The sequence below is a fragment of the Hyperolius riggenbachi genome, chromosome 10 (genome assembly GCF_040937935.1).
Source record: "Hyperolius riggenbachi isolate aHypRig1 chromosome 10, aHypRig1.pri, whole genome shotgun sequence".
NCBI classification, from domain to species: Eukaryota; Metazoa; Chordata; class Amphibia; order Anura; family Hyperoliidae; genus Hyperolius; species Hyperolius riggenbachi.
Genome location: NC_090655.1, coordinates 28,585,535 through 28,598,835, shown reverse-complemented (window position 1 = coordinate 28,598,835; position 13,301 = coordinate 28,585,535). Strand labels below are relative to the sequence as shown.

General features: G+C 45.5%; 1 protein-coding gene across 1 annotated transcript in view; it reads left to right on the top strand.

Moving 5' to 3' along the window:
• LOC137535930 (alpha-2-macroglobulin-like) overlaps window positions 1-13,301 on the top strand; it is a 203,547-nt gene that overhangs the window by 109,860 nt on the left and 80,386 nt on the right. The window contains exons 19-20 of the mRNA XM_068257820.1: window positions 1,965-2,190; window positions 12,315-12,435. Coding sequence (XP_068113921.1) covers window positions 1,965-2,190; window positions 12,315-12,435 — 347 coding nt within the window. The remainder of the gene's footprint in view (window positions 1-1,964; window positions 2,191-12,314; window positions 12,436-13,301) is intronic.

The following is a 13,301-nucleotide window of genomic DNA, read 5'->3' as shown; positions in this document are numbered from 1 at the left end:
CGATGCGGTCGCTACCTCTGCACCCCCTATTGCTACGCCCCTGCTCGAGGTGAGGAACCTGGATTATGTGTTTTTTTGTTTGTTTGTTTTTTCTTGTATATGAAACTTATGGCTAGGATTTTATCCAGTGCTCTCCCTCTGTTCCCCTGTCAGTGACCATTGTCAGCATACACACAGCTTATGCTGGTGAGTGTGCATGATACATATGGATGTATTTTGGCAGCTCCCTTGGGGGATTAGTTTGATGCACTATCTGTCCCAGGAGAGGACATTAGGATATGTACTCCATCCCTAGATAGTCTTGAGACACTGAATGCTTGCATGTTTGTACCATGCGTGTTACAGGGCCAGCGTTAGGACACATACTAACATGGGGGAACTCTACACGGTGTATGTGACTACGAAAGAGACTTTTCTCTGGTATGAATCCCCCGGCTTTTAAGTTAGCTGTAGTGATAGTTGGTTCCTTCATGATTTTGCATGAGTATATGCATGTGTGCAGAGGGTTAATTGATTTTGCTGTTTTATTTGCCACACCTCCTCTAGCACCTCCCTACCCCATATTAAAATATTCCGATGTCCTAAATCGAGTCTAGATTTTGTGTTTTTTTTCTTTAAAGTTACATACACGTGCAAGATTAAGCTTGGCCCAGGCAGCCAATAAAGACTGCCTCGGACTGGAATCTGACATTAATCTAGTATGGATACATCAACTGCCCAATGCCACTTAAAGATCCAGCATGCTGGACCTTTAGTGATCACTAATCGACCAAGCAATCCTCAAATGCATTGTTCTCCCCCACTCAATTTGCCTATCGGGAGCTACTCTATTGCACAACAATCGTAAACTCTCTGCTCTCGTCTTAAGCAACGGCATGCTAATGCTTCTGATTTGGCTGTAGAGCATTGGGTCCCAAACTGTCACCCGAAGGGTCAAGTCCCAATCCCTGTAACAGTAATATGTGGTGTGTACGTAAGTTAGCCCTTAAAGGGAACCAGAGAGGAACGATCATTAAAAATAGAAAAAGATTTTATACATACCTGGGGCTTCTTCCTGCCCCATAAGCCTGTATCGCTCCCACGCCGCCATCCTCTGCTTCCTCTATCGCCGGTCCCGGGTCCCGTCACTTCCGGCGGATGCGGCCAATTGTCCGCATCACAGGGGCTCCCTCCATACACTTACGCGTGCGGCTGCGCAGTAGGCAGCCGCACGCGTAGGTATATGGAGGGAGCACCTGTGATGCGGACAATTGGCCGCGTCCGCCGGCCGACTGGCGGAAATGACGGGACCCGGCGGATCCAGGCAGCGGAGGAAGCCCCAGGTATGTATAAAAGCTTTTGTTTGAGTCATCTCTGGTTCTCTTTAAAGTGCTGCCAGGCTCTGTGCCCTTAAGGGTCAGAGCCTTTTTTCCCACAATCCATGCTGTGATGACTCTGATAAGCTCACAGTGACCACGGAGTCAGGAGCCAGATTAGAAGCTCCAATGTGCACTCTATTGCGGAAGTGCAGTACAAAGGACACCCTAGCATTGCTCTCGGGGAGTGGGGACAAAGGTTATTACAATACAGCTATATAAAGGAGTGGGAGGGACAAAGGTCTCCTAATCCTGCTATCTAGGGAAAAGGATGCCTGATTCTGCCATCTAGGGCCCAGGGGAAGGGAGACACAAAGCCATTTAATGCTGCTATCTGGGGGATTAGGGGAACCTATTATTACACCTAAAACCAACTATGGGTACCCTGACTCTCCAACTCACACATGAAAAGCTGGTGCACCCTACATGTCCAAGGCTCAGATCTTGCTGTGAGTCATGTTAGGTTTCCTCCAGTCGTGCATGGTGTATAAAGATGGCAGACTCCTTACAAAGGCATCATTTTGAGGACTGCAGTGTGTGGTATCATCTGTCCACTTTTAATATTTTTCCAGTAATGTTTATGTGGCTATCTCTCTTTTTACTTTATAGCCCAGAAGGAAGTACAGTGGTATCTCTGACCACCCCGGACAGTATAACAAAGTATGTCACCGATGGTTTCTGCCTTGGGAAATCTGGCTTTGGGGAAACTGATAATGTGGTCCTCACCACCTTCCAGCCCTACTTTATTGAGCTGATTGTACCTCATTCTGTAGTACAAGGAGAGCGATTTACCATCACAGCGCTGATCTACAACTACCTAAAGGAGTGTATAATGGTAGGTAGGTACACCCATGCAGTGCTACGCGTCCATTTGAAAAGGGTGCCTGGAAAAAAAGAAAGAGCACCTGGTGTAGTCTATATATGCCAAATTTGGCTACAAAAAGGATACCTGGTGTAGCCCATGTATGCCAAATTCGGCTACAATGGGCCCCCGGTGTAGCCCATATATGTCAAATTCGGCTACAAAGGGTGCCTGGTGTAGCCCATGTATGCCAAATTCTGACGAAAAGGGCACCTGGTGTAGCCTTAAAAGTTTGCTTTAGTTTATAAAAAGGATGCTGTTATAGGCGAAATTTGGTGGGCTATAAAAGGGCTCTATATATAGCTGATAAAAGTGATTACTATGACCTAACTTCTCCCTACTCTCACACAGAACCCTCCCCTGATGGTGCCTAACCCTAATCCCCCTGTTGGTGCCCAACCCTAACCCCTCCCTGATGGTGCCTAACCCTACCACAGCCCCTGGTGATAACTATGACCTAACTTCTCCCTACTCTCACGCAGAACCCTCCCCTAACCTTACCCCCCCTTGTGGTGCCTAACACTATGACCCCCCAGGTTGTGCCTAACCCTAAGACTCCTCTGGCGGTGCCTAACCCTAAGACCCCCCCAGGTGGTGCCTAACCCTAAGACCCCCCCAGGTGGTGCTAACCCTAAGACCCCCCAGGTGGTGCCTAACCCTAAGACCCCCCAGGTGGTGCCTAACCCTAAGAGCCCCAAGTGGTGCCTAATCCTATATCCCCCTGGTGGTGCCTAACCCTAAGACCCCCCCCCTGCTTGTGATGCCTAATCCTAACCCCCCCCCCCCCCCCCCTGCACACCCGAATCAAAAATCTTGGCTATAAAAGGGTGCCCTTTTGTAGCAGAATTAAAAACCTTGTAGCCAAAAACCTTGTAGCCGAATAAGAAATACTAGCCGACCCGCGGTGCAGCATACGCCGCATAATTATTAATGGGTGAAGACTTCCTGATAGACGCCTGCCCCCAGGGCCAGTCCTAGACTTTTCGCACCCCCCCTGCCTCAGCCATGGATGGGGGCCGCCGAGCTGGAGAGGAAAGCGTGCAGGAAGTGGGCGGCATTGCAGAAGTGATGATAGTGGAACGCACGCTGGAACGCGGAAGAGGTGAGTAATCCCTGCCCGCTGCCTCTTACTAATAGCAGCAGCTGCTGCTGAATTTAAGCTTGAGGGGGAGCGCAGATGGGGGGGACCCAGGTGAGGGAGGGGGGGTACGACCCCCCCTCCCCTCCGCTGTGCCCAATACCCCCTCTTCCTGCCCACTATCCCCTCCAGCTTGGCGGCCCCCCACCCGCGGCTGTGGTGGGGGAGGGGGTGGCAAAGTCTAGGACCGGCCCTGGGGGCAGGGCGGTACTTCTTCTTGCTTCAAGGTTGAAGCACGTAGCATATTATATATATAGATGGGCTACAAAGGGGTGCCCTTTTGTAGCAGAATCAAAAACCTTGTAGCCAAAAAAGAAAATTTGGGCTACAGTAGAGTAGGGCACCTTTTTGTAACTGAAAACCTTGTAGCCGATTAAACATATGGGCTACAAAGGGGCTCCGTCCCTACTGTAGCCGAAAACCTTGTAGACGAATAAAAAAATATGGGCTACAAAGGGACACCTGCTTGTAGCCTATATCAAAACTCGGGAGCCCTTTTCACCACCTTGTAGCCCATATTTGCAGAAATAACATTGATGTCTATGGCGGCGCCCTTTTCATACAGGCAGCTCAGGAGCCCTTTTCGACTGATCCCGGTACACCTGTATGGTTCCTCTGCAAAGGAAGAGATTAATTTATAAATAGTGATGAGTAGGGGTGCTCGGAATTGCAATTTCCCGTTCCGCGGTAATTTCGCATACCGCCGATCCGAAATTCCGCTTCCGTTTCATTCCGGCGGTATTCCAGAACTGTTCCGCGGAATTCCGCGGTATACGGAATTCCGTGGAAATTTTTTTTAAATCTCTCTGTCTCTCTCTCTCTTCTTCTTCCTCCTCCTCCTCCTCCTCCTCCTCCTCCTCCATCCATCCATCCAGTAGGGAATTGCAGATTTTCAAAACAGCTTATATACCATAGCTGAGATTTGAACCCAGGCCTCAGTGTGTAGTAGGTATCTGTCTTACCCCCTAGACCATTAACCACACTACATGCAAAAGGATTTCCGTTTCAGAGGTATAGCAATTCCGTTCCGACCACCGGAATCGGAATTAACCTAATGAACCTAATTCCGGCCGGAATCACGGAATTAACAATTCCGCGGAATTTACCGAGCATCCCTAGTGATGAGCATAAATTTCGCAGAATTGTTATTTTGCATCGTAATTCACAATTATGTTGCAAAATCATAATGCAAAATGTTGGATAAATTAGTAATTAACCACTTAAAGGGGTTCTGTGGGGGTTGTGCAAGAGAAAACCGGACACTTACCTTGGGCTTCTATCAGCCCCGTGCAGCGGTAATGTCCCACGCCGTCCTCCTCCCATCTGCCGTTCTCCGCCGCCGGCCCCGGTCTAAGCGGCATGGAATCCAACTGCGGCTGCGCTAGAGTGGCCGCGCACCCGCTCGCTTCCGCCTGCGTCATCGGAAGCTTACTGCGCAAGTGCAGTACAAGGCTCCGTTGTACTGCGCCTGCGCAGTAAGCCTCAGATGACGCGAGCGGAGGCACGGCAACGCGCATTATTCGTCTGTATGTCAGACGAATAATAGCCAATAGCCCGGTGCCGGCTGCGGGGAACGGCGGATGGGAGCAGGACGTCGTGGGACATTACCGCTGCACGGGGCTGATAGATGCCCAAGGTAAGTGTCAGTTTCTCTCTTCAACAACCCCCACAGAACCCCTTTAAGCTCTCAGTCATTTTCACTTTATGCATCCGAGCAATGTTCACCTCCCATTCATTAGCCTATAACTTTATCACTACTTATCACAATGAACTGATCTATATCTTGTTTTTTCCGCCACCAATTAAGCTTTCTTTGGGGGGTACATTTTGCTAAGAGCTACCTTACTGTAAATGCATTTTAACAGTAAGAATACGAAAAAAAATGAAAAAATTCATTATTTGTCAGTTTTCGGCGATTATAGTTTTAAAATAATACATGCCTCCATAATTAAAACCCACGTATTGTAATTGCCCATTTGTCATGGTTATTTCACCATTTAAAATATGTCCCTATCACAATGTATCGCGACAATATTTTATTTGGAAATAAAAGAGCATTTTTTCCGTTTTGCATACATCACTATTTACAAGCTTATAAAAAAAAAAATAGAGATAAATATATCATCTTTACATAGATATTTAAAAAGTTTAGACCCTTAGGTAAATATTTATGTGTTGTTTTTTTTATAGTAATGTTTTTTGTTTTTTTTTATTAAACATTTTATGTGGGCATTTTTGGGAGGGTGGGATATAAAAAAGTGTTTTATTTGGGGAATATTTGTGTATTGTAATTTTTTTTTAATTTTACTTGTAGTTTTACTTTTTGGCCACAAGATGGCTATCTAGAGTCTGTTTACATGAAGTCACTCTAAGCGTACAATGTACGCTTAGAGGGACATAGGTTCAGAAAGAGCAAAGCTTCCGAGAGAAGCTGTCGCTTTTTCAGCGGGGGAGAGGAATCAATGATCGGGCTCCATAGCCCGATACATTGATTCCGTGGCTACCGAATCCGCAGCCGGGAGTGCGCGTGCATGCGCGCGATCGGGCGCGGGAGCGCGCCTGTCCTCCTTGACGTTTTTATACGTCAAGGAGGACAAAGTGGTTAAGTTTGTTAACGTGTTCAGGAACTGTAATTTTGCGCAATTTTGTGCCGACGTAACTGCTTAAAGGGAACCTAAACGGAGAGGGACATGGATGTGTCTTTTTAAACAATACCAGTTGCCTGGCAGTCCTGCTGAACTCTTTAGCTGTAGTAGTGTCTGAATCACTCACCTGAAACAAGTATGCAGCTAATCCAGTCTGACTTCAGTCAGAGCACCTGATCTGCTGCATGCTTGTTGAGGGGCTGTGGCTAAAAGTATTAGACACACAGGATCAGCGGGAGAGTCAGGCAACTGGTATTATTTTAAAAGGAAAAATCCATATCCTTCTCAGTTTAGGTTCCCTATAATAGCAAAGTGGCTGGATGGTGTACTGGTTAAGGGCTCTGCCTCTGACATGGGAGACCTGGGTTCGAATCTCGGCTCTGCCTGTTCAGTAAGCCAGTAATTCAGTAAGGAGTTCATTGGGCAAGACTCCCTAACACTGCTACTGCCTACTGAGTGCGCTCTAGTGGCTGCCTTGCAAGCGCTTTGAGTCCGACAGGAGAAAGGCGCTATACAAATACTGCCATTATAAAGCTAAAAGCAATGCTATGATCACCAAATTTGCTATGTATATTAAGGGGAATAGTGGTTACAATGCAAAAAAAAAAAAAAAAAACTCAAAAGGAACTTGTAGTTTTTTTAGAAAAACGATTTGAAATATGCAAAGGAGAAATGTTTTTTAAACAGTCATTTTTCTGAGTTTAAAAACATTTAATCTTTGCATTTTTTCAAAAAAAAGCTACAAGGTCCTTTTGAATTTTTTTTTTGCCTTGTTCCCACACCTCTCCTTAACATACATGGTGATGATAGCATGTATGGATGCTTTGCTATGAACCCCTAAATTCGATACAAAATTAGGCAAATATGTAAAAATTACGTAAAATTACAAATGGATTACACAAAATCAGTTAAATGTCTAATTCGTAATTGCGTATGGCCATAATTGCACAAATGCACGCAAAATTTTGCATAACTGTAATAGCAGATTATTATTATCATTAATTATATAGTTCTCCAAAGGGATATTCCACTCTTGTATGTACAACAGTCTCCTTAGTTCAGGTCTATACATCACAAGAGCTTACTCAATCATTGGTTCAAATTTTATTACCGTAGTTGTATCTGTAGAGACAGCCGTGTGCATAGCTTAGCCTTACTGCCAGCAAAAATAAGTGTAGGGTGTGCCAGTTTTCTTCCTAACACTGCAGGGTGGCCTACTGCAGCTCTCAAGCGCTTTGAGTCCGACAGGAGAAAACCATTATATACAAATGTTATTATTATTGTTCATAAAGTATAATATCGTTACTTGGGTATAGTAAACATTTTGGTATAGTTAACCACCTCTCCAGGTTCCTGCCAATCTCCATTATAAGTCTATGAGAGCAACACCTGGTATAGTAGACTCGGATATAATAAAACTTACGTTAAGTAGACATGTTTTTGGGAGAATAAGTTACACTGACTCGGGATATAGTAAACAGTGGGCGGTGCATGCGTCGTGTCAGTGGGTGGTGCGTGCGTCATATGTCAGTGGGCGGTGCATGCGTCATATGTCAGTGGGCGGTGCATGCGTCGTGTCAGTGGGTGGTGCGTGCGTCATATGTCAGTGGGCGGTGCATGCGCCATATGTCAGTGGGCGGTGCATGCGTCATATGTCAGTGGGCGGTGCATGTGCCATATGTCAGTGGGCGGTGCATGCGTCATATGTCAGTGGGCGGTGCATGCGTCATATGTCAGTGGGCGGTGCATGCGTCATATGTCAGTGGGCGGTGCATGCATCATATGTCAGTGGGCGGTGCATGCGTCATATGTCAGTGTGAAACTCATGGTCTGCTGCTCTCTTCAGGCTGGTTGCAAGTGAGTCGATGCCTGATAACATTTGTAAAACAAGAAGAATAGCACCAGCACTGGATATACAGTACTGTACAAATAAGCAGCCTGGGAAAACGAGGAATAATGTGAATGTTGACAAAAGAGAATGCAGCATTACCACCAGAGGCGTATCTAGAGGGGTGCAGGCATGGCTTGTGCCATGGGCGCCACAGCACCATGGGCGCCATGGCTGCCTTCTCCTCCCTCATGCTTCAGCACCATACTGAAGGATGCCTCTCAGGCATTTGTACCTGAGAGACATCTCTCACTAACCATACTGGGAGGGTCTACTTATACTGGGGGGCAATCTAGATGTAAAAGGAGCGCTCCATAGTGCATTACTGTGTAAAAGTTTTTTATTCGCAAGATAAAAATATATACTCACAAGATGCAAGTCAGTATGCGCTTATCAACAGATCACCACCGTTCAAACTCCCCTTGGCGGATCGTCCTTCCGCCTCTGTGGCCAGCAGTGCGTACTCCGATCGGACGGTGCTCGTCTCGCAAGGGGGTGGGCGGGGTTTGGTCCTGGCGTGCCTACAGCGTCATTACGCGTTTCGGCGCTTCAGCGCCTTCGTCAGATCTGAAACGCGTAATGACGCTGTAGGCACGCCAGGACCAAACCCCGCCCACCCCCTTGCGAGACGAGCACCGTCCGATCGGAGTACGCACTGCTGGCCACAGAGGCGGAAGGACGATCCGCCAAGGGGAGTTTGAACGGTGGTGATCTGTTGATAAGCGCATACTGACTTGCATCTTGTGAGTATATATTTTTATCTTGCGAATAAAAAACTTTTACACAGTAATGCACTATGGAGCGCTCCTTTTACATCTAGATTGCTGCATATTCCCAAACGACATGAGCTGAACCGTGCATTCATTTCTGTGATTTAACAAGTTGTTGGAAGGAGCTACACTCAGTGGGCTAGCGCGAGGACTTTTTTGCTGCTGTTTATCTTATACTGGGGGGCACCTGCCAAATCTATACTGAGGGGCTTACTTATACTGACTACTGAGGGGAACCTCGTTATCTATACTGAGGGACTACTTATACTACCACTTATGCTAAAGAAGGCTACTTATACTGGGGAGACATCTCTCACTACCTATACTGGGAGGGTTTACTTATACTGGGGGGCACCTGCCAAATGTATACTGAGGGGGTTACTTATACTGAGGGGAACCTCGTTACCTATACTGAGGGACTACTTATACTGGGGGGATACCTCTTACCACTTATGCTAAAGAAGGACACTTATACTGGGGAGACATCTCTAACTACATATACTGGGAGGGAAATGTAAGCATGGGTCTACTTATACTGGGGGGCACCTGCCAAATCTATACTGAGGGGGTTACTTATACTGAGGGGAACCTCGTTATCTATACTGAGGGACTACTTATACTACCACTTATGCTAAAGAAGGCTACATATACTGGGGAGACATCTCTAACTACATATACTGGAAAGGGAAATGTAAGCATGGGTCTACTTATACTGGGTGAACTACCTCTGGCTACCTATACTAGGGTGCTACCTCTGGTTACCTTTACTTGGGGGTTAACTCTAGCAGCCTATACTGGGGAGACTTGTATCATTGCAAGAAAATAAGCCGTTATTATGGGACAAGGTGGTTTGATGGGGTAAGGGGGGGGCGCAATTTCAGTGTTTGCCATAGGCGCTATGTCACCCAGATACGCCCCTGATTACCACTTCCACTTTGCAGTCACTAATAAAAGTATCATCACAGTCCACCCATGGGATTGTACGCACTCGCAGGTATCTCTTCCTTGTTAGTGATGACGCTCAGGTAGTGTGTGGAGCACAGTACTGGCAACTTTCACTTGTAGTGCAGATCAGAGCGGGTCTACTAAAAACTAAAGAGAGTACAGAGGAGTCCTGCCCACAGAGTTATCCGAGCCACTCGCATTACAGATGCAAGTGGCTTATTATGATTGGCTACATTTTGAAGAGAGGCTTCATGATTGGACCAAGTGTGAGCAGAACGTTTTGCAGGACACATGCTGCAAGTCCCGCCCAGGGAGGTATCAGAGCCACTCACAGGCTGCTGTATTCAGTGACTGCTGCAATTTTTAAGGAGCCCTGGATACTGTACCAGCAATTTGTCCAGGCTGGTTATGCAGCCCTAAGGTATACTTAAAGGACACCCGAGGTGAAAATAAACTAATCAAATAAACAATTGTATCTATCCTCCTTCTCCTAAAAATGACTTTTTAAGATATTCCACAGTTTTATTTTATATTTAAATCTACTTTTTACGTTTTTACTTTTTTTTTTTTTCAATTACACATTCATTGATGTGTGCCAGAGCTAAAATCTATCAACTACTTACCCTTTTAATCTCTTTCCTGCTCTCAGAAGCCATTCTCTGCTGGGAAAGTGTTTTATAATGTTAATTTCTTATCAGTGAGGGTTACGCTATAGTCTAACCCAGTCCTGACTCAGACAGGAACTGCCACTTCCGTACATAATGTTTAACTGTACATACACATGTCTATCTCATCATGTCACATGTCACCTCGGGTATACTTAACCTGGTAGTCCTCCAAATGTGCAAGTGCTTGTACTGTACCTCCAATGGGAGGACAGAGTTGGTCGGTTGCAGCAGAGAATGTACCAGGGCATGCTGGGCCATTTATTGGACAATTCCTGATATAGTAAACCACTTTTCCCCGGTACCGTGGAGTTTACTATATCCTGAATATACTTTAATAATAATAATAATAGATGAGATTGCTTTAATGGCCAGTTATGTTGTAAAAAGGGCAACATCTGCAGATTAGTTCTGTGTGGTGCAAAGAGTAAACTTTGCAGATACTTTCCTTGTTTTGATGTGCATATTAAACATATGCTAACATAAGCCACTATCAACAGGACTGTATAAATCACAGACTTAAAAAGGCAACTGCAAAAGGACAACCAGACCCAGAGGTCTAATTGGCACTAGAGCCAGCTAAATCAGACTATCTGCTTGCTTACTTATTCTGCCTATTCTTTTCTCCCCATCCAATGCAGAGTAATGAAGCCAGGAAAGAAAAGATGATGTTCCCACCCTCAGAGGCATAACTAATGGGGAAGCAGCCCCTGCAACCAATGCAGGAAGTGGGTGTTGTGACTGCACTTGTAATGACAAGGGGTGACTGGTTGACAGGTGGACCTTTTGGCCATGATAGCCACAATGGGAGGGATAAGGGGGTGAGAACATGGAGGGCCAAACAAAGTTTTGTTCAGTTGACCTCTTGTTTTCTAGTTATGGCTCTGCCTATCTTGCTTTGGTGCGCACAATTTTTGTGTTGTCTGGAATTATAAACCATCTACTTACGAGAGCCATGTGTTCTTACTTGATGATTGGAACTGTAGACAAAAAAAATGTGAAAAAGGGAGCATATGTCAATTTCCTGTTGGTTTGAAAGACATCAATTTATTTATTTGGGTTTAGTTATGAACATACAGTATATATGTTGAAGATACAACTGCATGTTCTTTATATAGTACAAGGCCAAAGGCCCGTTTAAAAATGGACGCTAGGCTCTGGCCATGACCCCAGCACTAGCTGTCCTCTAAAGAAAGGTGCGCACGCACGTCTGCACACGCCGCTAGCACACGCTCGCCGCTCTGGCCCCGTCGTCCTCCTCCTCCTTCCACCATGTCATCCTCCCAGCTCTGCACTGTGCGTCCCTGTTACCCTAGCAACCACAGGGACAATGCAGGGCTGCTAAAGCCGGCTGAACTGCACGCACATGCACAGTTTGTTTTTCACACGGACACAGGGACAGGATGACACAGGGACACTTAGGGATTATTATGTAAGGTTGAGTAATAAACACAAATTTACCAGTAGATGGCACTGCTGCAAATACTGAGGTTACCACTTGTGTCTATCTGAAAAACTTGTTTTCTATATTTTTTCCTCTCTCTTCATAACTAAAGGCTCGTATACACGTCTAACTGAAGGCAACGACGGGTCCGTCGTCACCTCCTGCCGGGCGGGTTTTCAGCAGACAGTACAGCGTGTGTACAGTCTTTCGGTGGACTGATAAGGCTGTTTCTGAATGATCCGCCGGGTGGATCGTTCAGAAACAGCCTTATCAGTCCGCCGACAGACTGTACACACGCTGTACTGTCTGCTGAAAACCCGCCCAGTGGGAGGTGAGGACGGACCTGTTGTTGCCTTCAGTCAGACGTGTGTATGAGCCTGAAGATGCCTACTGGTACAGTTTACTGAAATGCTCTGTATGCTCGCAACTTAATCCAGCCAAGTAAACCAAGTTCTGCCTCATCACAAGCTGCTAGTGTCTTCTCTAATATATAATCAACAATATATACTGTTTTTTTTTTTCATTTTGCATTATCTACCTGTACATGATAGCATATGAATCAATACTAAGTTCTGATCTGTCCTCCCCTTAAATGGAAACAGGTATTTGTATCACTTTCTGATGTGGGAGACCATTCAGCCCTTAAGAGCAAGGATCAGACCAGATGTGTCTGTGCAGAAGAGTCCACCAACTTCTCCTGGAATGTGACGGCATCGCAGCTGGGTGAGCTGGCAGTATGATTGTACACTTCATTAGCAGCAGTTTATCTAGGTGCTGCTGCTTGGCTGTTAGATGGCCAATGGCAGCCTCCAAGTTATTTAGTGGCTGGAAGCGATACTTTGGCCTTCAGGTTCTTCATTTTGGTACAAGTGTTTGGTTGCTTAATTGCCGAAGCACCAGTAGTCAAGATTGGAGATGAGCTTTACTGAAGGTGGAGGTTAGTTTTTTTTTACAAAGGTTAGGGTTAGGCATCAGAAAAGAAAGGGATTAGCTCTAAGTAGCAGAGCTCTGGGTTAGAAAAGAGTTAGCATCGGGACAGAGATTAGGGTTAGGCACCAGAAAGGGTTTAATAGTTAGGGTTGCTCGTTCAGATTCAGCGGAAATGCAATTTCTGCATTTCTGATCGGAAATTGCATTTCCGCATCGAAATTCGGTAATGCAAGTGTGGTAGGCGGATTTTCGCGGAAATCGCTGAAAATTCCGCCAAATTTAACATCAATTTTCTCAAAAACTACAAGGTATTTTGTAAGATTTTGAAAGAATTTTTTTTCTTGTTCCTACTTTTCTGCTCAATATTTCCTGAAAATGTGTTTTTTCTAGCACCTATGGGGGCTTTGCTATTAACTTCTAAAGTCGGCATGATACCGGATAGCGGTTCCAAAGCAGATTTTCGTGGTAATTTCTGCCAATTTTAACATCAATTTTCTCAAAAACTACAAGGTCTTTTTGAAATATTTATTTTCCTCGTATTCCTACTTTTCTGCTTAACATACCTTGAATATTTGGTGTTTCTAGAACCTACAAGGGCTTTGCTATTATCCGCCAAAGTTTGACACTGTTGACTGTAATGTAAAATGCAGAAACCTATG